Genomic DNA, 27038 nt, shown 5'->3' with positions numbered 1-27038 from the left:
CCTCGGTACCTTTAGTCTGTCAAAAACAGCCGACACAATCACATTTTCTTTTCAGTCTGCTTTATTCTAATTCATCACAGGGCCAGACTGACCCTGGACTTGTCTTTGCACACAAGTTATCTTTTGATTAGCTTTACCTTGGTGACCTGACTCCTTGCTGCCTCTGGCATAATCCAGTTACTCATGAGAATATCAATTAAGGTCCTCAATCACCCTAATTAGAATGTCTTCTAAGTGTTGCTTTAGGAATAGTATTAGGGCTGAAAGTACTGTGCCCTGAATCTGAAATGAAATATCTAGTTGCTCTCCACTGACAAGGATTAATGCAGAATTATTAATTAATTTAATTAATGACTTGGATGAGGACCTAGGTGGCATGCTGATCAAGTTTATAGATGACACAAAGCTAGGAGGATAACAATTACTGGGATGACAGACTAGGGAGCCAAAATGATTTCAAGACAGAATTTAGTGGCAATCCATCTAATACGTGCCTGGAAGAATGATCTCCATTAGGCAGAACTGGATGTTAATATCACTCCTCTAATCAGAATCCTTCAATGATTCCCCTATTTGCTGTTAAAATTAAATCCCAAGTTCTTAAGCTGCTACTCAAGTCCATGTTATATTGTAACCCTAACTCTTCCTGCTTTCCAACAAAATCTTCTGCATAGTACTTTTCCTAATACCCTGTGCTTGAGCCAAACTGAATTATTTATAGACTATTTTCTATTTATGGTCCATTTCTCCCTATCTTTGAGCATTATTCTCCATTGAGCTTCCTTTCCACAGACTTTCATTCTGCCTCACTTTTAAATTTCCAAACCAGTTCTTGCTAGTTCAAAAGCTGCCTCTTACATTTAGTCTTCTTTGATTGCCTTACCTAGAGTCATCTCTGTCTTTTGCTAATCTTCAATTACACTTATCTGTTCCTCTCTGACTATTTTATCACTATTTACTCTGTACTGCAGTTATTTTGTGTACACATTTTAAGGCTCTGCTAAATTCTGCCTGGTGCTAGAATGTCTGCCTGCTAAATCTTTATATATCCTATAGAGCTTCTGCATGTGTGTTGCTCATAGCTGATGACATTGAAGTGATTTGCATGTGGTTTATTTCTTCTACTGGAAAGAAGTGTCCTTAGAGGAGGCCATGCATCTAACTTACTAGAGGCCCCTACAGTTATATCGAAGAGACGTATAAGCAGAAAGTCTTCAATATATGTTTTATTGAACAAAGGAATGATGGAGAGAAGAGTTCCCTAAGGTAATAGTATATGAATAGGAAGGGAATGGTGGTGATAAGAAAGAGACATTTAATCTTTGAAATAAAACAGTTATTAAGATATAATCAACTCACCTGATTTGTGTATGGTCATACTAAAGGAGGAAGCACAGTATGAACCAGAGATTTCTGATGATGTGTGGTCAAGAGAGGTGATAGGGGTTGGAAACTTGCATTGCCCTTTAAAGTGACTACACGCTGTGTGGATTTCTTGGACAGTATCAGTTTACACCTATTGTTTCAGTATAATACTCTTAGAATTGTCCCATTTAAATGCTGTTACATGGTCACCCTATTAATCAAGTAACTCTTTGACCTTTTAAGACTGGTGAGTCCCTGTGGTTGTAAAGCTTATGACATATGCTAATGTTTGGGATAATAATAGTCTTACAGTTAGCCAGATATGGGTATAAAACTCATCTCTGTCACTTACTAGAAATATGATCTGGACACATATCCAAGACCTCTGATAAGCACCCTTACATATGACTGTTGTGTTCAAAAGTGAAAAGGGAGATCTACAGTATGAAATTTTTCAGTAATGCAAATATTTCAGTATTTATAACCAGAGGCCAGATATGTCTAGGGCATTAGGGAAATAAATATTTCACAGAGTTGTTAAATCTTCAGGCCTTCTGCATTAAAGATCACACAACCAAGAGTAAGGGCATGGTTCTTGCTGGTTGACTGTTTCAGCTGGTTATCAATAGAGAGGCTCAAGATCACAGAAATTGGATTTAAGACTCATCATTTATTTTTTCAAGTGAGATGAGGAAAGCAGCCACAACAGGGCATGTGGTTTATATATTTCCCTTTACTATAAATTCATAGTGTGGTGGAATTCTGACCAAGTCAGATTTCAGAATTTCTAGATTTCCTATTTATAATGAAGAAGACAAATTGCCTGGATTATAAAATACTTCCAGTTGGGAATAGACCAAAGGAATGTAAAGAAGGGAAGAAGATCGAACATCTTCTGGAATGTGACTCTAATGAAAAAAATCCAGAGTGTTTTTTTAAATAGGTATTTATAGTTCAGTTTATATATCAGATTAATAAATGGATCTACATCGTCCATTGCTGGTGGTACAACCGCTATGGAAAGCAGTCTTCCTCAAAAAATTAAGAATAGAGCTAGCATATGACTCAGCAACCCCACTCCTGGGTATATACCTGAAAAACTTGAAATTATGTATTTGCAAAGATATATGTACCCCTATGTTCATTGCAGCATTATTCACCGTGTCCAAGTCATAGAAACAACCAAAGTGTCCTAAGATAGCGAACTGACAAAGAAGATGTGGTACATATACACAATGGAATACTACTCAGCCATGTTGCAACAGCATGGATGGACCTTGAGAACATTATGCTAAGTGAAATAAGTCAGTAAGAAAAAGCTAATAACCATTTGATTTCACTCATATGTGGTATATAAAAATGAAACTTATGAACACAAACAGCAATGTAGTGGTTGCCAGAAGGAAGGAGGTGATGGGAGAAAGGGGTCCTAATATAATGTGACAGGAGAAAATTTGACTTTGGGTATTGGGCACATGTGCAATATACAGAAATCTACATGTTCATGTTGATCAATGTCACCCCAATTAATTAATTAATTAATTAATTAATTAATTTAAAAAGAAGAAAAGAAGGAAGGGTTCTAGAGTCAAGCTGTTGGAGTTTGATTATTACTCTACCACTTTCTACCCAAAGGACCTTGGTTATGTGATTTAAACTTGTCCCAGTTTCTTTATCTGTAACAAGGATTTTTAAAAACCTATCTTATTGCCCTGACTGGTTTGGCTCGGTGGATAGAGCATCTGCCTTCTGACTGAAAGGTTCTGGGTTTGATTCCAGTCAAGGGCATGTACCTTGGTTGCGGGCACATCCCCAGTAGGGGGCGTGCAGGAGGCGGCTGATTGATGTTTGTCTCTCATCAATGTTTCTAACTCTCTATCCCTCTCCCTTCCTCTCTGTAAAAAAATCAATAAAATATATATTTTTTTTAAAAAAAACCTATCTTCTTGGTTGGTTCTGACAATTAAATGTGTTAGTATTGTAAAATTGTCAGAATAGTTCCTGATCAATAGTCAGTAGGCATATGCACTAAATATTATTTAAGCACTGAGAGTAATGAGTCCTCTCCCTTACCTTTGTATTTAGATGGACAAGATGGGACTTCTGTGGTGTGTAATGAGTCTCTACTTCTATGGGATCTTGCAAAGTGATGCCTCGGGTAAGTGAATGGCTTTTGACAATCAATTGAAATGCAAGTCATGCATAGTGTATTATCTCAGTCTTTATGAAAATGAACTAAGAGAAAATAATATAGTTTATTAAGAAATGACAGTGATAGTAGCACTGTTTTCCAAACTTGAGCCAGTGGTGGAGAAGGCCTTGGTGGTAACAGTCAATTGAGATGTTATAAAAACAAATAAATAATGACAGGTTTCTGTCATGCTGCTTCTATATAGGAAAGAAAGACTGGTCAGGCTCAATCTTTCTTTGGGTGTTGCTTCATAAGAGGAGCCATCCAAAGCTTTTATTGAGTTTGAATTACCGAACTCAACATCATGGGCCTGGATCAAATGAAATCAGACTTACAAGGGACTTGAAAGTTTATCTTTTCAGGTCTCCTCTCTTCTCCAGAATTACTATTCAGAACTATTTTCTAGTATCTCTAACTAGTGATTAACTTATTATAACTGGTTATATCTTTGGACTGATAAAATTTTAGATTTTAGTACATATAACTGAAATTTGTCTATATGTCATTTCCATACATTTCTTTGGTTCAATTTATTGATTTAAATAGAAAATACATAATCCAATGGTTTTCTAATTTTAATGCAAGGAACCTAGATATCTTAATTTTAAAAAAGCTTTTAATGTATAATTCCCCTAAAAATCTTGGCCATACTTTGAATACCATTGTTTTATTTCCTCTTTTATGTGAAAGGCCTCCACAAATGTTACAACAGTGATCATATAATCATGACCATGCTCTCTAATATATGCCTTCAGATGTTCTTCACATGACATAGATTTGAGTCCTCCTACCATCCTGATGATATTTTCTGGTCGTTTTTAGTTTTGCTATGACACTTAAAGCATTTTATTAGAAAACAAAAACAGAACTAAAGGAGAGGTATAACTAGGACAGAGTACAGCTCAAAGCTGAGAGAAGGAGAGATAACTTTCAATCTCGTTGGCCCCTGGGGTCTTCACAGATGAAAGTGTATATTATACAGGGCTGATATTCAGGTGGGATACATGACTATATAGCTCTACTGGCTTTTTAGACTGGCATATATCCGGCTTTAGTGAGTGCTCCATTTGATGGTCAGTGCCACGATGTCCTGATTTTTAAATATGCTGAATATAAACCCTGATCATAGTTTGTTCTTACTTGATTAAATTCTATGCTTACAGAGGCCTTCCTTAACCATCTTCACTAAAATAGTCCTGCCAATCACTATCTATCCTATCCTACTTTAGTTTTCTCATAACTCATTGATGTATTAACTCATTCTGTTCTCTCCTACTCCCTCTCCTTTTCCTACTTCTCTTTTTTCTTCCCCCAATCTCCATCCTACTTTCCTTCCTTCCTTCCTTCCTTCCTTCCTTCCTTCCTTCCTTCCTTCCTTCCTCTCCTCCTCCTCCTCCTCCTCCTCCGCCTTCTTCCTTCTTCCTTCTTCCTTCTTCCTTCTTCCTTCTTCCTCTCTCCCTCTCTCTCTCTTATATACATTCCTTTCACATCTATTTTTTTAGGCAAATTGGCCAATTTTATAATGGAACTTCTTATTTGGATTCATACCAGTGATCCATCAATGTGGTTTGATATGCTGCCTCACCTTGAAGGGAAAGAGAGAGGTAACTGTATTATTTCTGCTGGGAGAACAGTGAAGTCCCAGAAGTTGGTGGGTGCTGGTGCTTCCCCAGTGGTCTTGGCAGTGTTGCTTATCTGAATGACCTTTACTGTAATTCTTCCAAAGAGCTCCCCCACCCCAAATTCCTTTGGAAAGTGAGCTTTCTACCCAGAAACTGTGACTCATAATTCTGCTGGGGAAGCTGACTTCTCAAATAAGATTAGTTTTCATACCAGCTTCATTGGGTCACCATGGGAGCAGGAAACATGTTGTAATCCCCTCAGCCCATCTGACACATATTCATTTGCTTCCTTATGAAAAGGTATATTGTGTTTGTGTCAGTGATGTACTTCCTAGTTGGAGGAGAGGAACAAAAAGAAAGTGTTGACAAAAATAAAAGAGGAAACTGTCTCTGGGCTATGGGGGTGGGGGGATTACTGCACAGGATGGGGGATCAACCAACCTCTCACGCATCAAGGTGCCATCTCTTTTTTAAAATATATTTTATTGATTTTTTTACAGAGAGGAAGGGAGAGGGATAGAGAGTTAGAAATATTGATGAGAGAGAAACATCAATCAGCTGCCTCCTGCACACTTCCTACTGGGGATGTACCCACAACCAAGGTACATGCCCTTGACCGGAATCAAACTTGGGACCCTTCAGTCCTCAGGCCGACATTCTATCTACTGAGCCAAAACAGTTAGGGCAAGGTGCCACCTCTTATGATGACATATATGTCAGCAGACTTGTTGGTTTTTCATGCTGTAATGGAGCGACCGCGGAGATGACCACCAGGGACTCAGATCAAAATTTAGGAGCCTTTATTAAGCTGGCCAGCGACTACAGTTACAGCACCCTGCCAAAGCAGAGGCTGAACTGCAGTCGCTGGCCAGCTTAATAAAGGCTCCTAAATTTTGATCTGAATCCCTGGTGGTCGTCTCCGCGGGTCGCCCAATTACAATGTAGCTCTTTCTGTGTCAGGTACCCCTCTGAATGGTGCAACAAGATATGTATGTAACAGAGGAGAGATAGACTGAAAACCCTAGAGTACTGTAAATGTATATGATATTAGTAAGAGTTTTATCTTGTTGTTCTGGACCCTTCCATGTGGCTCCTCCTCTTTAGGGAAGCCTCATATTTGTAAAAATGAATTATTAGAACATCAGAACCTGAGTTCCATGCAATGTGTTTCAAGAGCAGTGAGTTGGACTTCAAGCCACGTGATTCTGACTTTAGAACATGGTCTTTCTGTTAGCAGTACTGTGTGGGATTTCCTTATTTGCTCAGGAACATGGGAGCATCATCTTCATTTCAGGTGGTGATAAAAGCAAATAATCAAAAGCAAGCATTTACTTTCTTTTAAGGAACTAAAGTGTGGATAATTATAATAGTGATAATGTAATTATGATGTGGCAGTTAGGTACAGTGATAATAAACTCCCTTTGCTAAAAAAGCACTTTGCATTTTACATATTCTATGCCATTTGACTCTCACACCCAGACCATGGAATAGTCAGGCAATGTTAAGAAATGAGTGTTATGGGAAAACTAAAGCAAGGCTAGGATAGTCAAACTCCATTTTTTTTTATAAGAAAAAAAGATCACAGTGGTTAAGTGAATTACGTAAAGTCCCATAGCTAATACTTAGCACAACTGTGATTTTAACGAGTTCCTCAGTTCCCAAGATGCATGCTCGTCTTACTAAATATACTCCCCTTGGACTCCACTAGCGTACAGTTTAGGAAGAAGTTTAAGATCTGAGGGGTCACAGGTTTTGCTCACGGTTAAAGAACCACTCAGTCATAGGTTTCGGTGCTTTTTAGATAAGGAGTATCTCACCCCAGACCTCCTTAATATATCATTATTATTATTTAATATATTGTTTTTAAGGATGAAAATCACTGTAATGTATGCTTAAAACTCAATATTCCCATTTTTGCTTATTACCATATTAAGCATTTTCAGTGTTAAACTCTAAGAAGTTCTCCTTTGCAAGAATTCCAAAGGCAAGCAAACTTTGACTTGTCACACATTTCTCTTTTGGCGTTTCATTGGCAGCATGTTAGAAAGTCAAAGTATAAAAGCTGTCTTCAGAGTAGAAATAAATATTTGGAACTTGTGATTTCAAGTTGGAAAGATAGTGAAAACAGCACCCCAGATAGTATGGCGAATTTTAAAAATATTGCCATATCAAAATTATTTGCTGCACAGACCACCTAAAAATGATAGCGATGCACTTTCTTCTCCAAAAATGTTAGCAATGCATCTTCTTCTGTCTCTACACACACACACACACACACACACATTTGAACCTAGCTTTTTATTTAAAAGTGAGCAAACAGTTGACTGTGTGCCAGGTGCAGGGCTAGATTCCACACACATTATCACTAATGTTGCAGAAAACACCGTGGAGGTTTGCAGTTGGAAAATCCCACGCCCATTTTATAGTTTAGGACAGTGATTCCCAAAGTGGGCGCTACCGCCCCCTGGTGGGCGCTGCAGCGATCCAGGGGGGCGGTGATGGCCACAGGTGCATTTGTTTTAACTTTTTTTGTATTACCTTTCTATTCTGAGTTCAATAAATAGTTTCATAATTTCAAACTTCGATGTTTCTAATTTACACCTTTCTTTACTATATTTTACGAAAAAGGTAGAAACATTAATACATATATCTCTCTGTTTAATTGCTATTATAATTAAAAAAAAATTAATTTCCAGGGGGCGCTGAGTAATATTTTTTCTGGAAAGGGGGCGGTAGGCCAAATAAGTTTGGGAACCACTGGTTTAGGAAATGAAGAGCCAGGGAGGTGGCCTAAGGTAACAGTGCTCATGGGGCACCTACTAGAGCTGACCTTGAAGGCTGCTGCTACTCAAAGGCAGAGCTCTTTTCTTTATATCACATTCCCTTCCTTCAGGACGTTGCTCTGCTAATGCAGGTAAAATCCCCGGATTTCTTTTCTGTTCTGTGTAAGAAATTTGCAGAGGGTGGAAATAATCTTTTGACTTGAGAGTGAATTTACACAGTGCAAAATAAACAAATACGTAAAAACACTGTGTTTCACCAGGAGTCAAGAGACATTGGTTTAAGTTCTGACTGTTTCATTTTGTGAATTTTTAATGACAGGAAGATGCCTTTTAATCACTTCGTGTCATGGCATCCTTATCAATCAACCAAACCAACCAACCAACCAACAACAGCAAAGCCCCAACCAATGCTGCCTTCTTGCTTTTGTGTTAAAGAGGATAAGGGCTGTTATACATCATGCACACACACAGTGTACGCTCTTCCCATTTAGGTGGTTTCTAATGACAAGTGTTTATCTTACAGATTTCACCTTATTCTAAAGATCATGTGTTTGATCATTTTATATTAAAGAGTCTAGGGCATATACGGGAAGGTTCTTACTATAAGCATCTTACAGTAAAGTCTAAAAGAAAGAAGCAAAATTAAACACCCAATAAAATACCCTGAGAGAGCCAATAATGTTACTAGTTCTGTAGGAACCTATCAGGGAAGACTTCTCGATCAAAGAACAATTGTTCTTGTCAAGAAAAAAATACATCTGTTATTTGGGAACAGAACAGTGCAGTGTAATGAAGGGATGGTGTGAAGGCAATTTAGATGCCAAGCTGGAAAGGTAGGTTGGGAACAGATTGTGGATGACAGGAATCCCATCAGGGAAAGAGAATATTTGTGTTGAATGTATTCTAGGTAGAGTTGGTTAGTTCGTTTTTATTTTTAATTGTGTCTTACTTTTGTGAAGACATGTAGTATCTTCAATGCTATGTAATGGTTCTTTCAGCTTTGAAGAGGATTCCATTTATTGCCAGGCCCAGCGGCCTCATATTACTTGAATATGTTTTTTTGAAAAACTCCATACTTGGATGTACCTGTGACATTCAGTCTGTCTGGTGCTCATGGCTGGTCATCCTGAACACCCTTCCTTTCTATGCAATTTAGTCCAAACATTTGAGGAATGTTTGAAGAATACCGTTTAATTTTTTTTTTCCTTAGACCTAAAGGTCATCAGAAATATAACATACCCTCTTGTATTTTAAATGCTGCATCTTGGGAGCAGATATCTTTTCTCTTTTATTTTTTTTTTCCTTTTTTTTGAGCTGCATTTGTATTTTGAAACATACTGATGTTTATTTTTAAGTTACTTATACTTCCTGAGGGTCAGGAGCCTGATAGAAAAGAGATCTATGCACCACAGTTTATTGGCCTGATGCTGACTTTGCAAATATAAAACAGCTTTTTGCTTCAGAACAGCTTTTTGCTTCCACAGGGTTAGTTCTTTGTTTAGAAAAATGACTTGACCCATCCCTTACGTGGCTGTTAAGAGAAACCAGTATTTTTATAGGTAATATAGGTGGCAATGTCTGATTTATAGGAATTTATTCTGCCCTTTAAATCACCTTTGTCTCTGCATCCCCACCCCCACTCCCCACAGAACATTTGTCTCTGCCATCTTGAGATCAAATCACCATCTTGATTATCAGTGAATCACACCAAGCCAGTTATCACCCATTTTCATTTCACTGTTTTTAATTTTTTTGCCTATTTTTCTGATGTGTTTAGAAAATAAAATGTATATCCACTCTCAACATAACAATGCAATGATTCTTTTAGTTTAAAATCCGCTTGGTGCTGCTACTCATTTATTTTTGAGGGACAGAGAAAAAAATGGATACCTTTTACAAATAATCTGGGAACCTCAGACAACAACTTCAAGGACTGGTCATCCAAAAACATAAAAGGTAATATACAGAATGCCTTCTTTTGTCCTTTCTTATTTTAGAGTCAAGTAGAAACAATGAAAATACAAGATGCTGAGAAAATGAGAGAAAAGAAATAAAATATACCCACCCTCAGTAACCTAGACTTGGCTGAGTTCTGTTGTTTTCACGAATTTCATTTCTCCTTCTGCCATCTGAATCAAAACTCTTGCTATGGCTGTACATTATTGGGGAATAAATATCACTTTCCTACAGTGTTTGTAGGTTCTCAAATAATAGTTTAAAGCTCTCTGCTAGTCAGTCAGTCCATTTAAAAATAATTTTATTGATTTTTTAGAGAGAAAGGAAGGGAGAGGGAGAGAGAGAGACAAATATCAATGAGAGTGAATCATTAATGGGCTGCCTCCTATAACCCCATCCTGGGGATCGAGTCTGCAACCTGGGCATGTGCCCTGACTGGGAATCAAACCAGCAACCTTTTTGTGCATGAGACTACACCCAAACAACTGAGCTACACCAGCCAGGGCAGCCCATTGATTTTTGTTTTTCCTTCTGAGATACTTTCATATTTTTTGAAGTGTCTCTTGAGATAGGCAGGAGGGTGCATTTTTTTATGTATACTGAGGTACTGACGTTTGCACTTTTTGCTCACTTATTTAAGAGACCATTGTGTTCTCTTTAAATTTTGGGCTTGCCATACCAATGAGAAGGACCAAGTGAGGAGTATTTGCCAACTATTGTTTCCTCATTGGAATCAGTGTCATCTACATCATAAGTGTAGACACTCAAAAGAAGAAAAAAAAAAAAAAGCACAGAAAGAGAGCACATCCATCAGTCACTAGTGGTTTCTCTACATCAATACAGCTCTTTATTAATAAATGTCATGGGTTTTATTTGATTCCTAATTACTTAAACTTTCAGTAGAACTATAGTTGAAATATAAGACTCTATTACTTTTTTCACAGAGGGACTTGTTAAATTTGATGCAAACCCAGCTATATACTGTTTCAGATCACAAAATAACTTTTTTTAAAGTACTAAACTTAAGTGGTTCCCCATTTTTCTGAGCTTTGCAGTGGACGGTATCCTTATTGAACAGTTCATTTTTTCTAGTATTTTTGATATTCTGATTCTTTACCTCCTTCCTGGTATATTAAAATGATAAAAGCAAATAGAATCCTTGAATATTATAGAGGTTTTCTTAAGTCTAATGCACATCCAGCCATGAGAGCCAGCAGCTTCTCCAAGGATATGGCTTTGTCAACCTGAATACTTATATTCTGAAGGAAGTGTAAGACAGAGGTGGTGGAGGCATAGAGTTGTGCATGGCCTTCATGATAATGAAGGAAGAGGGGATAGCAAGCAAGAAGATAGGACTCTGAATCTCCTTTAGCACTTTGCATTCATAAACTCTAAGGTAGAAACAATCTGCTATTGTTTGTAATTGACACTGGGTTATAAATGTTTTTCCTAGTAGCAAAGTAGTTCTTGAGGCTCAGTAGAAACCCAGCTTGTATTCAGATCTAGAAAGCGGGTGTATGCTTGTCTGGAGAAAAAATGAAATCATGGAAATGTGAATAGAGCAATTAGTAAATGAAAATGTTGGAAGAGACCCTCCCACTACATTCAATGTTCTTGGTAAGATGCTAAGGAGGATTTCAGGAAGAAAGTGAGATAAGGTGTTTGTTCCTGGTTTCTTCTTCTTTTTCTGTTAATCCTCACCTGAGGACATTTTTCCCATTGATTTTTAGAGAGAGTGGCTGAGAGGGAGGAGGGAGAGAGATATATAGAGAGAGATCCATTGGTTGACTCTTACAGGGTCCCCAAATGTGCCTGAACCAGGGCTGGGGATCAAACCCGAAACCGAGGTATATGCCCTTGACTGGAAATTGAACCCGTGACCCTTTGATCCTTGGGTTGGTGCTCCAACCACTGTGGATAACACTGTCCAGGGCTGTTCCTGATTTCTTTTGTCAAAATATATTTTTATTGATTTCAGAGAGGAAAGGAGAGGGAGAGAGAGAGAGAAACATCAATGATGAGAGAGAACCATTGAATGGCTGCCTCCTGCACACCCCACACTGGGGATCGAGCCTGCAACCCTGACCAGAATTAAACTGTGGCCTGGTTCATAGGTTGATGCTCAACCACTAAACCATGCTGGTCGAGCTGTTCCTGCCTTCTTTGTTAGAGAAAACTCTTTGGTGATCTCACCTTTATTGCTATAAATATTCTGTTACTAAAAAGGTCCTTCCTCTCATCTACAATGTGGAGATAATTGATGACTGCAATAATAGCCCTGAAGCATTATGCAGTATTGACTCTTTTTTTAATTACTAAAGGAAGATCATGCTAAGCTAAGCATGGCTTTAAATCTCTTTTACTCTAATTCTCTGTAAATTGGTAATAATTATTTAGTAGGGTGTGTAATGGAAGAGAAAGGATGTGAGGGAAATAACATTAATTGAACTATTATATACTAGAGGCCCAGTGCACGAAATTCATGCACACGTGGGGGGGGGGCCCCAGCCCGGCCTATGCCCTCTCGCAGCCTGGGACCCCTCGCTCCTTACCACCTGCCACCGCCGCTGCGCTCACCAGCTGTGAGCCCAGCTTCTGGCTGAGCGGCACTCCCGCTGAGGCAGCACCTTGACCACTAGGGGGCAGCTCCTGCATTGAGCGTCTGCCCCCTGGTGGCCAGTGCGCGTCATAGTGACCAATCATTTCACCGCTCGGTCAATTTGCACATTAGCCTTTTATTATATAGGACTAGAGGCCTGGTGCACAAAAATTTGTGCACTCGGGAGGGTCCCTCAGCCCGGCCTGTGCCCTCTTGCAGTCTGGGACCCCTTGAGGGATAACCACCTGCTGGCTTAGGCCCACTCCCCAGGGGATTGGGCCTAAGCTGGCAGTCAGACATCCCTCTGGCAGCCTGGCAGCCCTCGGGGGATGTCCACTTGCCAGCAGGAAGCAGGCCTAGCTGCAGTCAGACATCCTTAGTGCTGCTGAGGAGGCAGGAGAGGCTCCCACCACCACCACTGTACTGGCAGCCGTCAGCCTGGCTTGTGGCTGAACAGAGTTCCTCCATGTGGGAACGCACTGACCATGAGGGGGCAGCTCCTGCATTGAGCGTCTGCCCCCTGGTGGTCAGTGTGTGTCATAGTGACCAGTGATTCCCCGTCGCTCTGCTGTTAGGGTCAATTTGCATATTACCCTTTTATTATATAGGATAGAGGCCTGGTGCATGGGTGGGGGCCAGCTGGTTTGCCCTGAATGGTTTCCCAAATCAGGGTGGGGGTCCCCACTGAGGTGTCTGGTCAGCCTGGGTGAGAGGCTGTTGGCTGTTTTCAGGCTGGACAAACCCCCCAGCAGGGACCCTTACCCCATGAAGGTGTGGCCAGCCTGGGTGGAGGGGCTGATGGCTGTTTTCAGGCTGGCCACAGCCCCTTCAGGGTAGGGGGTCCCCACTGAGGTGCCTGGTCAGCCTGGGTGAGGGGTTGATGGCTGTTTGCAGGCTAGACAAGCCCCCGAGTGAGGACCCTCACCCCATGAGAGTGTGGCCAGCCTGGGTGAGGGGCTGATGGCTGTTTTCAGGCTGGCCACAGTCCCTTTAGGGTGGGGGTTCCCGCTGGGGTGCCTGGCCAGTCTGGGTGAGGGGCTCATGGCTGTTTGCAGGGTGGCCACAGCCCCCAGCCACCCAAGCTCCCAGTGGAGGCTGGCTAGAAGCAGGTATTTGGGACTTATTTAGCTTCTATAATTGAAACTTCATTGCCTTTTGCAGAGGCCACAGCCAGCCAGGGCAGGCGGGAAACTTGGCTTCCTCCATCGCCGGGGCAACCAAGCCTCCTGCTTGCTCCAGCTCCGTGTCTGCTGGCCACCATCTTGGTTGGGTTGATTTGCGTATAGTCACTCTGATTGGCTGGTGGGCATGGCTTGGGCATAGCGAAGGTATGGTCAATTAGCATTTTTGTCTTTTATTAGTGTAGATATGTGTGTATTTTATATATACACCTGTATACATATATACACTTTGTGTATATATGTATACAGGTGTGTCCCCACAAAATGTATACATACTTTGAATAATTATTAATTCCAATGGGTTAAATCTGAACAGAAAGAAATATCAATTGAGCAATCAGCTGTTAAAGTGTGTATATATTTTGGGGGGATTTGGGGGGGACATTTCTGAACAGTCCTATAAGATAGAAATAGATATTAGTCTGTTTTTACCAGCAAGAAAGTCAATATTCAGAAAACTGAATTAAAAACTTAAATTAACTTAATAGTTTACTATAAGTATGAAGTGGTAAAACTTGTATACCTGTTTGACTATAAAATGCATGCTACCAGCACTATATCATGTTGCCAGTGAATTCTTTATAATTAAAACATTTCACATTTTAAATGTCAGACCAAGCTGTCTGTCAATTATTGATTATATGCACACATACAATTGAAAGGAAACATTTGACCAATTTAGAAAAAAAAAACAAAAAAACAAAGACAACAGAACATAGGATGTGATTTTTCATGTTGCAAATACTACTTCTAGTTGATTTACTTCATGCTTCCTGAAACATATACAGTGCTCTTCACTTGTATCTATTCAGGTGGTATACATTTTTCCAAGGTCATACACACTTTCCTAAAGGGAAGCAGTTCTATATAAGATGACAGATGGATAAAGCAAAGATGGTTCAGTACAGAAACAGTGTGTTTGAGTGGAGTGAGAAGCTGTTAACTTCAGTATGCTGCAAGGTTGTTTTGGCATTCGTCATTTGGCTTCCCCTGTGGCTAACTCAGAGATGCTAACTGTAACTTCACATCTTTCATTCTTACCCAGGTATAGCAGGCTCAGTTCCTCCTCTTAGTCCTCCTCCTAAGTGTTAACAGAGTATTAGTAAATGATGCTTTCATGTGGCTCAGATTTTTTTTTGTTTGTTTGTTGTTGTTTTTTAGTGTATAGCTCTAAATAATTATTTTCAGTCTAAAGATACCAGTTTTTTTCTCTGCTAGACTTTGGGAGTGATTGAGTATATATTTTGAAATTTGATGGTGGTTTCACTCCAAGTTCTATTTTATTCTGGATAGAGCTGGAATGTTTTCTCTTTCACAGAAGCTGTCACATTTGTGTATGTGTGTGGCAACAGAACAACTAGAAAAACTGTCATGTACATTCAGCAACTGTACATAGGATAGAGCTGGGGCATTGTCACCACTCCATGCATAAATAGGTATGTTACTTCACTCACTGTAGACTCTCCAGAATTGAAAACCTGAACATTGGTTCAGGATTAATGCACAAATCCCTTTCAGTCTCAGGTAAATCAGTGTTTTCATAGATGATTACCCATTTTAAAGCATGAATCATTTTTATCACAGAAGGATGATATTTTCCTGTAATTTGAGGATGCACCTTTATGATTGAGAAGAAACAGGTCAAAGATCTATAAAACTTCCACATGTATTGAATCTGGTTAATTTATGATGAGATCTGAAATTGAGCTTAGCAGATGTTTTCTAGGCACCTGTATGTACAAATCTTTGTACTACAGGAATGTAAAAAGGAGTAAGCTACTTTGCATTCATTCATTCATTCATTCATTCATTCATAGGATATATGCTAGACACTGTGCTTGCCTATACTTATTGGAAAATAAGACAGAAATGATCTCTCCCCTTATGGAAATTGTAACATTATGGAAGCTTCAGGACAGAATAAAAGAAGCACATAAGCAGATTCTTAAAAGTTTTAAGAAGTGAAGGTTATGGGACATTATTTTGATGGAAAGCAATTGGACAATATATCCCATTGAAGGATGAAAAAGAGCCATCTATATTCAAAGTAGACAGAAGGCAATGGGATGGTATGTGTGAGGTATAATGACCACGCTGCCAATGTTGTTGGACCTGCAAGAAATGGGGAAGGGGAGATGAAAAGGGAGAGGTGGGCAGGGTCCAGTGCCTATTAAAGGTGTTACATTGGATCTTCACTGCGACAAAAAGTCATTGAAAGGATTGAGCCAGGACCCTGACATTATCTCTTTATTAAATGTTCCTACTAGTTCCCATGTGGGAAATAGATTGGAGAAGATTTCAGTTTCTCTCAGTATGGTGGACAAGGTCTCTTAAATGACCCTTTTGCTGTAAAGCAGCTAGAAATGATGAATTTAAAAATAAATGTCATTTAAAATGAATTGCTGTGTTGGTAAGAAATCCTTAGAGAATCAAATTGAAGTAAAACTGGAATTCAAAAAAGAAAATAAGCCAGCTCTGTAGTTGGCAGCTGCCCAAGGTAGCATCCAGAGTTAGTGGGAAAAGATGTTTTTAAATGCTAGGACATTTGGATAATTTCTTTTTTTTATTTATCTTTATTGTTGAAATATTACAGATGTCCCATTTTTTCCCAATTGACCCTTTCTAGCCCACTCTCACTCCCTGCCCCCCAGGCCTTTACCATACTATTGTCTGTGTCCATAAGTTATGTATATGTATACATATACGTTTTTTGGTTAATCTCTTCCTTCCCATCCACCCCCGCCTTCCCTCTAGGATATTAACCCTTTATCATATGTATCATTGGCAAATATGTTCTCCTATACAGTGGGATCCCTTTTCCTTTTGTTGATGGTTTCTTTTGCTGTGCAGAAGCTTTTTATTTTGATGTAGTCCCATTTGTTTATTTCATCCTCTGTCTCCTTTGCCCTAGGAGATGTATAGGCAAACATATTGCTATGAGAGATGTCTGAGATTTTGCTGGCTATGTTTTTTTTCTGGGATTTTTATGGTTTCAGGACTTACATGTAAGTCTCTTATTCATTTGAGTTTATTCTTGTGTATTGTGTAAGTTGTTAATCTAGTTTCATTATTTTTTTTTTGCATTTACCTATCCAATTATCCCAAAATCATTTATTTTTTTTCATATATATTTTTATTGATTTCAGAGAGGAAGGGAGAGGGAGAGAGAGATAGAAACATTAATGATTAGAGAGAATCATTGATCAGCTGCCTCCTGCAAGCCTCACACTGGGGATTGAGCCCACAACCAAGACATATGCCTTGACCATAGGTCCAAGCTCAACCACTGAGACATGCCAACTGTGCCCAACACCATTTATGGAAGAGATTACCTTTTCTCCATTGTATGCTCTTGCCTCCTTACTCAAATATAAGTTGAGCATAATGGTTTGGGTCTATTTCTGGAGTCTCTATTCTATTCCATTGATTTGTATGCCTGTTCTTGTGTCATTACCAGGCTGTTTTAAGTACAGAGGCTTTGTAGCATAACTTGATATCTGGTATTGTCATTCCTCCAACTTTGTTCTTCTTACTCAAGATTACTGTGGCTATTTAGGGTCTTTTTTGGTTCCATATCAATTTTTGGAGTATTTGTTCTAGATTTGTGATATATGCTCTTGCTATTTTAATAAGGATTGTATCACATCTATAGATTGCTTTGGGTAGTATGGACATTTTAATGATGTTACTTCTACCTATCTATGAATATGGTATATTCTTCCACTTGTTTATATCTTCCTCTATCTCTTTTGTTAATGTCTTGTAGTTTTCTGAGTACAGGTCTTTTACCTCCTTGGTTAAATTTATGCCTAAGTATCTTAATTTGTTTGTTGTTGCATGGTAAATAGGATTGCTTCTTAAATTTCTCTTTCTGAGAATTCATTCTTGGTGTATAATAATGCCATAAATTTCTGGGTGTTAATTTTGTATGCTGCTACATTGCCGAAATCATTTTTTTAAATCTAGTAGTTTTTTGGTGGATTCTTTAGGGTTTTCTATGTACAATATCATGTCATCCATGAATAATGACAGTTTTACTTCCTCCTTTCCAATTTAGATGCCTTATATGTTTTCTTCTTCTCTGATCACTGTGGCTAAGACTTACAGTACTATGTTGAATAAGAGTTGTGAAAGCGGACATCCCTGCCTTGTTCCTATTCTTAGGCAAAAGCCCCCATCTGGATGGCTTCTCAGGGGAATTTTACAAAACATTCAAAGAACTAACAGCTATCCTCCTCAAATTATTCCAAAATATCCAAGAGGAAAGAATACTTCCAAGCTTTTTTTTTTTTTTTTTTTTTGAGGCCAGGAATATCCTAATTCCAAAACCAGATAAAGACACTACAAAGAAAGAATTACAGGGCAATATCCCTGATGAACATAGATGCTAAAATCCTCAACAAAATATTAACAAATCAGATCCAGCAATATATTATAAAGATCATACACCATGATCCAGTGGAATTTATTCCAGGGATGTAAGGCTGGTACAATATTCGTAAATCAATAAACATTATATATCACATAAACAAAGTGTAAGACATAAATCACATGATCATATCAATAGATTCAGAAAAAAGCATTCATAAACCCAACATCAATTTTTGATAAAAACTCTCAGCAAAGAGGGAATAGGAGGATCATACCGCAACATAATAAAGGCCATATATGACAAACCTACAGCCAACATCATTCTCATTGGGAACACTAACATCATTTCTTTTAAGAACAGGAACAAGACAGGGATAATTTATTTACAAATAAAGTAATATTTTATCTTATGCCTTGCCCCCAAACAATTCTTGATTTAATAAATTTTTTAATGTAAAAAAAATAAATTAAACCTAAAAGTACTAGAAGAAAACATATGTACACATTACTGTAATGTTTGGATGGAGAAGATTTTTCCAGATATATCATCAGAGGAAGGCATCATTAAAGAAGTTTGAGTTAGTGTTTCAGGTTTATTCAGGTATATTCCCAGATGTTTAATTGCTGGGTCATATGGCAGTTCCATTTTTAATTTTTTGAGCTAACTCCACATTATTTTCCACCATGGCTGCACCAATTTACAATCACACCAACAGTGTACAATATTCCCCTTTTCTCCATGTCCTCATCAACACTTGTTGTTTGTTGACTTATTGATGACTAGAGGTCTGGTGCATGAATTCGTGCACGGGTGGGTTCTGGCCAGCATACCCCATGGGGACCGATCAGGGCTGGGCCAGCAGGGGGGAGGAGTTGCGGGAGGTTGGAGGGGGCCAATCGGGGCCCCAATCAGGCAACCGCCACAGTGCATGTCATAGCAACCAGTTGTTTCACTCATTCTGGTTGTTTTGTCGTTCTGGTCACTTAGCTTATCTATAATAATAAAAATATAATATGTTAATTAGACTGGACATCCTTCTGGACATCCGCCCTTCCGGACGAAGCTATGGTGGGCAGGGACCAAGGCAGAGGCCTGCAGCTACCTCTGCAGGCAGGGACCGAGCCCCCCTTGCATGAATTTCATGCATTGGGCCTCTAGTATATATATAGGTAGCCATTCTGACAAGGTGTTAGGTGGTATCTCATTGTGGTTAAATTTCCATTTCTCCGATGATCTGTGACTTTGAGCATCTTTTCATAACTTGATTATACACACACACACACACACACACACACACACACACACACACACACTAAAGGCTCAGTGCACAAAATTCCTTAATGGGTAGGGTCTCTAGGCCTGGCTGGCGACCCGGGCGAATCTGGGCCTTCCTTCCCCCAGCTGCTGGCTGCCAGCCAGGGCCTTCCTTTGTTCCATGTCGCCCCCTGGTGGTCAGCACATGTCATAGCGAGCAGTCAAATCCCTGGTCAAACTCCCAAGGGGACAATTTGCATATTAGCCTTTTATTATATAGGATATCCTCCTTAGAGAAATGTCTATTCAGATCCTTTCCCCATTTTTTAATTGGATTGTGTTTTTGGTGTTGAGTTGTATAAGTTCTTTATAAATTTTGGATATTAATCCCTTATCAGATGTATCTTTGGTGAATATGTTCTCCTATTAAGTGGGTTGTCTTTTCATTTTGTGGATGATTTTCTTTGCCGTGCAAAAAACTTCTTACTTTGATATACGTCCATTTGTTTATTTTTTCTTTTCTTTCCCTTCCCTGAGGAATTATATTAGAAAAAAATACTTGCATGAGAAATGTCCTAGTTTTTACTGCTTATATTGTCTTCTAGGATTTTTATGGTTTTGAACCTAATATTTAAGTATTTAATCCATTTTGAGTTTATTCTTGTGTATGGCGTAAGAAGATGGTCTAATTTCAGTTTTTGCATGTATCTGTCCAATTTTCCAACACCATTTATTGAATAGACTATATCCCATTGATATTCTTGCCTCCTTTGTTGAATATTAATTTTCCATAAAGGCTTGAGTTTATTTCTGAGCTCTCTATTCTGTTTCATTGATCTATATATCTGTTTTTGTCCCACTACCATGCTGTTTTATTACTGTGGCCTTATAGTATAGTTTGATATCAGGTAGTGTGATTCCTCCAACTTTGTTCTTCTTCCTCTAGATTACCATGGTTATTCAGAATCTTTTGTAGTTCCATATAAATTTTTGGAATATTTGTTCTAGTTCTGTGAAATATACCATTGGTATCTTGATAGAAGTCACTTGAGAGTTTTTATCTTAAATGGGTGCTGGATTTTATGAAATGCTTTTTCTGCATCTATTAATAAAAACTGTGATTTTTATCCTTCATTTTGTTTATGTGATGTATCATCTTTATTGATTAACAGATATTGTAACAACCTTGCATCTCCAGAATAAATCCCACTTGCAAATGTAGTATGATCTTTTTAATGTATTGCTGGATCTGGTTTGCTAATATTTTCTTGAGGTTTTTAATATCTATGTTTATCGGGGCTATTGGCTTACAATTTTCTTTTTTTGTAGGGTCTTTATCTGGTTTTGGAGTTAGGATAATTCTGGCCTCATAAAATAAGTTTTGGAGTCTTTCCTCCTTTCAAATTTTTTTTGGAGTAGTTTGATAAGGATAGGTATTACTTTTTCTTTGAATATTTAGTAAGATTCACCTGTAAAGGCATCTAGTCTAGGACTCTTGTTTATTTGGAATTTTTGTAATTGCTTCATTTTCATTAGTTGTAATTAGTCTAGTCAAGTTTTATGATTCTTTCTTATTCAGTTTTGGGAAATTGTATGGTTTTAGAAATGCATCCATTTTGTTAAGATTGTCCAATTTGTTGGCATATAGTTGTTTGCAATATATAGAGCCAGTTGTTATTTCTCTTTCATTTCTAATTTTATTTATTTGGGTCCTCTGCCTCTTTTTCTTGATGAGTCTGTTTAAAGTTTAGTCAATCTTGTTTATCTTTTCAAAGAACCAGCTCTTGTTTTCATTGATCTTTTTTATCGTTGCTTTTATACTCTATTTAGTTTATTTCTGCTCATGTCTTTATTATTTGCTTTCTTCTACTTATTTTGGGCTTTGCTTGTTGTTCTCTAGGTCCTTAGGTGTAAAGTTAGATTGTTTATTTCAGATTTTCTTGTTTCTTGAGATAGGCCTGTAATGCTGTATGAGTTTTCCTCTTAGGATTGCTTTTCTTGTGTCCTATAGGTTTCTGGTTGTTGTGTTTTCATTTTTATTTGTTTCAAAGTATCTTTTAATTTCTTCCTTGATCTTGTTGTTAACCCATTCATTGATTAGTAACACATTATTTAGCCTCTATGTCTCTGTGTGTTTTTCAGTTATTTTTCTTATGATTGACTTCTAGTTTCATACCATTATGGTCAGAGAAGAAGGTTGATAGGATTTCAATCTTCTTAAGTTTACTGAGACTTACTTTGTGTCCTAACATGTATTCTACACTAGAAAATGTTCCAGGTACACTTGAAAAAAATGTATATTCTGTTGCTTTGAAGTGAAATGCTCTGAAGACATTAATTAAATCCTTCTGGCCTAGTGTGTCATTTAAGGCTACTGTTTCCTTACTAATTTTTTGTCTAGAAAATCTAGCCATTGATGTCAATGGAATGCTAAAATCTCCTATTATGGCTGTATAACTATCAATCTCTCCCTTTATATCATCAAGATTTGCTTTATATATTTAGGTGCATCCTATTTGGGTGCATAAATGTTACAAGGGTTATATCCTCTGATTGGATTTTCACCTTTAGCATTATGTAGTGTCCTTCTTTGTCTTTTGTTATAGGCTGTTTTAAAATCTATTTTGTCAGATATGAGTATTGCTACCCCGTTTTGTTTTGTTTTAATTTCCATTTGCATGAAATATATTTTTCTATCTCTTTACATTTAGTCTGCATTTATCTTTTGTTCTGATAGGAGGTTCACTTGTTTTCTTGCCCATTTAGCTATTTTATGTCTTTTATTGGAGCAATTAAGCCATTTGCATTTAAAGTGATTAGTGATAGGAAAGTATTTATTGCCATTTTAATCTTTATAACTGTTCCTCTGTTTTGTTTGTTTGTTTGTTTGTTTGTTTTTCTGTTTCTTAAAAAGACTCTTTAACATTTCTTTTAATAGTGGTTTGGTGGTTATAAAATTCTTTATTTATTTTTTATTTTTTATTATTTTTTTTTTAATCTGAGAAGCTCTTTATTTAGTTTTTCAATTTTAAATGATATCCTTGCAGCATATAGTTATCTTGGTTGTAGGTTCTTGCTTTTCATGATTTTGAATATTTCATTCCAATACCTTTTAGCATGAAATGCCTCTTTCTTTAAAATTTTATTTATTGATTTTAGAGAGAGGAAAGAAGAGAGAGAGATCAGTTCAAAAATGTTAAAAATAAATCGATCGCTAAAAAAAATTCAAGTTCACGGATAAGATACATGCAAATTAAACCAACAGTGAGATGTTATTCTTACCCATTGGATTAGCAATGATTAAAGAGAACAGTCCTACACTGGTCAGGATTCAGTGCTTTAAAGTCCACATCTGATATTCTCATATCCTGTGGGAAAGAGTGTACCTGGAATAGACTTTGTGGAGAACTCCTTGGCTATTTCTCTTAAATACACCAAAGCACCTCCCTTTGACCTCATAATAAACCTTCCACACATACTACTATATCATAAGGAAATAATCATTCAATTTCATCAATATGTATTCACAACTATATTTTTCTTACAACTTCTAACATAGGTAACATTGAAATCAATATAAATATGCTTAAATAAAGTATTATATCAATAAAACAAATACTACTGAGCCATCAAAAGTATAATATAAATTTCTATTTGTTGACATGAAAGTGAGTTTAAACATAGGTAGCATTTAGCAGGATTACCCTGAAATCTTTATCAGTGGCAGTTATTTGGTGAAGCTGGATATTCTGGCTTATGAGAGCCAGTTGTTCAATTGACAGGAATTTTGTGAGGCAGTTGTTAAATCATTGGTAGTTGAAACTGGCCATGTTGAGAGTATTTACCCAATGGAAATTGATAAGCGGATGCTACAAATCAGCCCCCAACCCCCAGCCCCTGACTGGTTTACCACACAGAACTTGTGCATATATGTAGAAAACATTTGGTAAAATATGCTCAAATTTTAACTGATTATCTTTAGAAAGTTTAGTTATGTTTGAGTTTATTTCCCTCCTTTAAAAATAATTTTATGTATCATTTGAATATATCACAATGTGATTATTCTAATATATAAAAAGCCAGGGCCGTCATGCCCAAAACAACCAGATGGACGCCCGGACAGCAGGCTGTGTGGGGAGACCAGGCTGGCGGGGGTGCAGTTAGGGGCAACCAGACCAGCGGGGGGTGACAGGGGAGGGGCAGTTGGGGATGGAACCTGCAACCAGGGCATGTGCCTGACTGGGGATCAAACCATGACCTCCTGGTTCATAGGTTGATGCCCAACCACTGAGCCACGCCAGCCAAACTAGTTTATTTTGTTTTTAAAGAAATAAGTACTATTTCATCTGTCAGTATCCCGTCCTTTCTTTATGCAATATGCATATGTAATAGAGTGTGCACCAGATATAGTTCACATTATCATTGTGTCACCTGATCCTTACAGCAGTGAATGACATCATTTAGTGTTTTATAGTATAAAAATGTGTGCATTATTTGATCATCAGAATAACCATCCTAATATATAAGAACCCAGGGTCTGTAATGACCAAAGACTCGACTGACCAGAAGTCAGTACTGCACCAAGTGCTGGGTTGCCATGGCGACCCAGCACTGACTGCTGATGCTGCGGGTGCAGCGACCCAGCACTGACTGCTGAGGGGGCTGCAGATCAGGCCCAGAGAGAGGCACGAAGATGCTGACTGGCATAGAAACCGACCAATCAGAACCAAATCTGGGTGAACTGTGAGGAGCCAATGGCTGCCTAGGAGGCAGAGCTTTTGACACTGACTGGCATAGAAACCGACTAATCAGAACCAAATCTGGGTGAACTGTAAGGAGCCAATGGCTGCCTAAGAGGCTGAGCTTTTGACACTGACTGGCATAGAAACTGACCAATCAGAACCAAATCTGGGTGAACTGCGAAGGCAGAACATAAGGTGGGGGCTGAGGAGGGGTTTTAAGGACAATAGCCTTTTGGTATAAGGTGTAAGAAAGTGGTTCAATTTTTTAATAACTGCTTTGTCAGTATAGTGCATATGGTTGGCTATGAGTCCAGATATAGGGATTATGTGTTTTTGTCTGCCAAGAACATCTCCTCCTGCTGAAAAATGCACCCTCCCCCCCATTTAAGCAATCCCATCCTATACAATCTATCTATACTACTAAAAGGGTAATATGCTAATTAGACCAGGTCAACCGGCCATCTTCCGGACGTCTAACTTCCTTCCAGACAAAGCCAAGGTGGTGAGGGCTGAGACAGAGAGGGATGTTGGGGGCGAGATCAGGCCAGCAGGGGAGGGCTGTTGGGGGTAATATCAGGCCAGCAGGGGAGGGCAGTTAGGGGCAATTAGGCAGGCAGGCAGAGGCAGTTAGGGGTTATCGGGCAGGCATGCAGGCACAGTGAGTGGTTAGGAGCCAGCAGTCCCAGATTGCGAGAGGGATGTCCCTGTGGGATTGGGCCCAAACTGGCAGTCGGACATCCCCCAAGTGGTCCCTAATTGGAGAGGGTGCAGGCTGGGCTGAGGGAACCCCCTCCCCACCCCGTGCACAAATTTCGTGCACCAGGCCATTAGTAAATTTATATTATTATTCCCATTTCACAGATCAGGAAGCAGAAACTTGGAGAGGTTGGGTGACTTAGCCATAATCATGGAGATAATAAACAGAAGAACCAGGACTAAAATCTTTGTCTTCTAGTCCCCAACCCATTGTTCTTTTTCCTGCTAGACCTACTGATCCCAACCCTTTCACTACTAAGGACATCATTTATTTTATGTGGTTTTGTTTTTTTTCTAAAGAGTCCATGTGTTGAAAGCAATAGAAACCAATCATGTTACAAACTAAGTTAAGAACATATTCATCACTGGAAAAAGAAACTCTGCATTAATTAGCTGCCAATACAGATTCCCTCTCCCCAGTTCCCTTAGCCCTAGGAAACCAGGAATCTACTCTCTGTCTATAGATTTGCCTATTCTGGATGTTGTTCAAAGAAATGCAATCGAATTATATGTGGCTTTTTGCAACTGGCTCAGCATAATGTTTTCATTTATCACTTTTAAGGTGCATTCATGTTGTAGCATGTACAATATCTGTACTTCATTGTCTTTTATTAATCAGTAATATTCCATTGTTTATCCATTAATCATTCTTGGACATTTAGGTTGTTTTCACTTTTTGTCTATCATGAATAATGATGCTGTAAACATTTGTGTACAAGTTTTTGTGTGAACATGTTTTTATTTTCCTTGGGTATAGACGTATAAGTGGAATTTCTGGGTCATATGGTAACTGTTTAGCATTGTAAAAAACTGCCAAATTCTCTTCTAAAGTGGCTGCACCACTGTAGAAGTAGTTTTGAAGTATTGTAAAGCAGATGAGTCTCAGGTTGGGTACAATACCACAGCCACATTCCAGAATGGTTTTTTAAGGCAAAACATACTGCATCAAAAAAAGAACTAATCATGGTGAATTGAGAGGTCTTACCAGGACTCAGCCCCTTAATCTCTGATTCAGGAGAGGAACATTTGAGCATTTTCTTTGTGTTAGTGTGACACATTTAAATCTCAGTGACATAGGAGTTCAGAAAAGGTCCTGGGTCAGAAAATGTCCCCAATAATTCACAATACATGTATAATGTAGAGACAAAAACCAAACCAAACCCTGGACTCAAGTCAAATCTTGATTCCATGTGACTCCCTGTCCTTATCTATAAAATTAAGATGATAATAGTGGCCCTACATACCTCACAGAGTTGTTATGGAAACCAAATAATAAATTTTGAAGTTTTTCTGTAACCAGCAAAACAAGTAAGGAAGCAGATGCTGTGGAATGAGACTGAGAACTGACACCTCATGCTTGGCATGTGGACCAACTGGTTCTCTGTGAGATTACGATTGAGATTTTTTTCTTCCAAAGGTGGGTGTTAACGCACAAGTATCCACATTTCCAAATGCAATCAAGCCCTTGCCCAGAAGGGCTTTTATTTACGGCAGATGTTTATTTACTTCTCGACTTTCTAAGAATTCAAAGGCAGATTTCATATAGTCTTCAAAACCAGTTGCTTGGAAACCCGTCTGTGGTCTCATGATTCTCTGACACATACTTTTGCTTTGATTCTCTAAATTAATTGAGATTTGTATTATATTTCAATATAATTGCAAAAGAAAATAGATTTCTTCATTGAGCAGTGATTTATTGAGATATTTTAATGAGCTGGGCTTTGGAATACAATGATGAAGAAAAGAGGTCGTGTTTCTATCTTTATGCTACTTACAACCTCCTGTGCTTTTTATGTAAATGTTTTGAGGTCCCTGTGATTCACCATCACCAGTGGATGGAACCATTATTTTATTTGCTTTAAATATGAAGAATAGAGGTCGAATTTAGGCTCTAAAAAGTATAAATGAGAAATAACACAAAGAACATAAAAGATCTTGATACAGTGGGTTCAACTGTGTTGCTAATATGCTGGGTGACTGTGAGCAAGCTACTTACCCTTTCCAAATCTGTGTTTTCTCATCTGTAAAACTGTTTACTTCTTTCTGATTCTAGCCCTGGAGGATTCCTTAATTGCAGTTGTAAGTATGAGGTTCAAGAGCCTCTGAACCAAGTTGCCTTTCTTTTCCTTTGCACTTTATATCAGTCTTGCATGTGGCACTGTCCCCTGCGCTCCGTATTAACTCCCACCTTTCCAAGACACACCGTCTCACTCTTGG

The 27038-nt window shown here is 38.4% G+C and overlaps 1 protein-coding gene across 10 annotated transcripts in view; it reads left to right on the top strand.

Moving 5' to 3' along the window:
- The window catches only part of LOC118677195 (interleukin 1 receptor accessory protein), a 157930-nt gene that overhangs the window by 48992 nt on the left and 81900 nt on the right, over positions 1 to 27038 (top strand). For 9 of the 10 annotated variants that reach the window (XM_036352089.1, XM_036352087.1, XM_036352091.1 and 6 more), the window contains one exon: positions 3451 to 3523. In XM_036352089.1, coding sequence (XP_036207982.1) covers positions 3451 to 3523 — 73 coding nt within the window. Of the gene's footprint in view, positions 1 to 3450; positions 3524 to 9789; positions 9918 to 27038 lie in introns of all 10 variants that reach the window. The other variant, XM_036352092.1, reaches the window with a different exon arrangement.

This window comes from Myotis myotis, unplaced genomic scaffold, assembly GCF_014108235.1.
Source record: "Myotis myotis isolate mMyoMyo1 unplaced genomic scaffold, mMyoMyo1.p scaffold_m19_p_2, whole genome shotgun sequence".
NCBI lineage: Eukaryota > Metazoa > Chordata > Mammalia > Chiroptera > Vespertilionidae > Myotis > Myotis myotis.
Note: the sequence above shows the minus strand (reverse complement) of the source record. Positions and strands in the feature narration are given on the sequence as shown.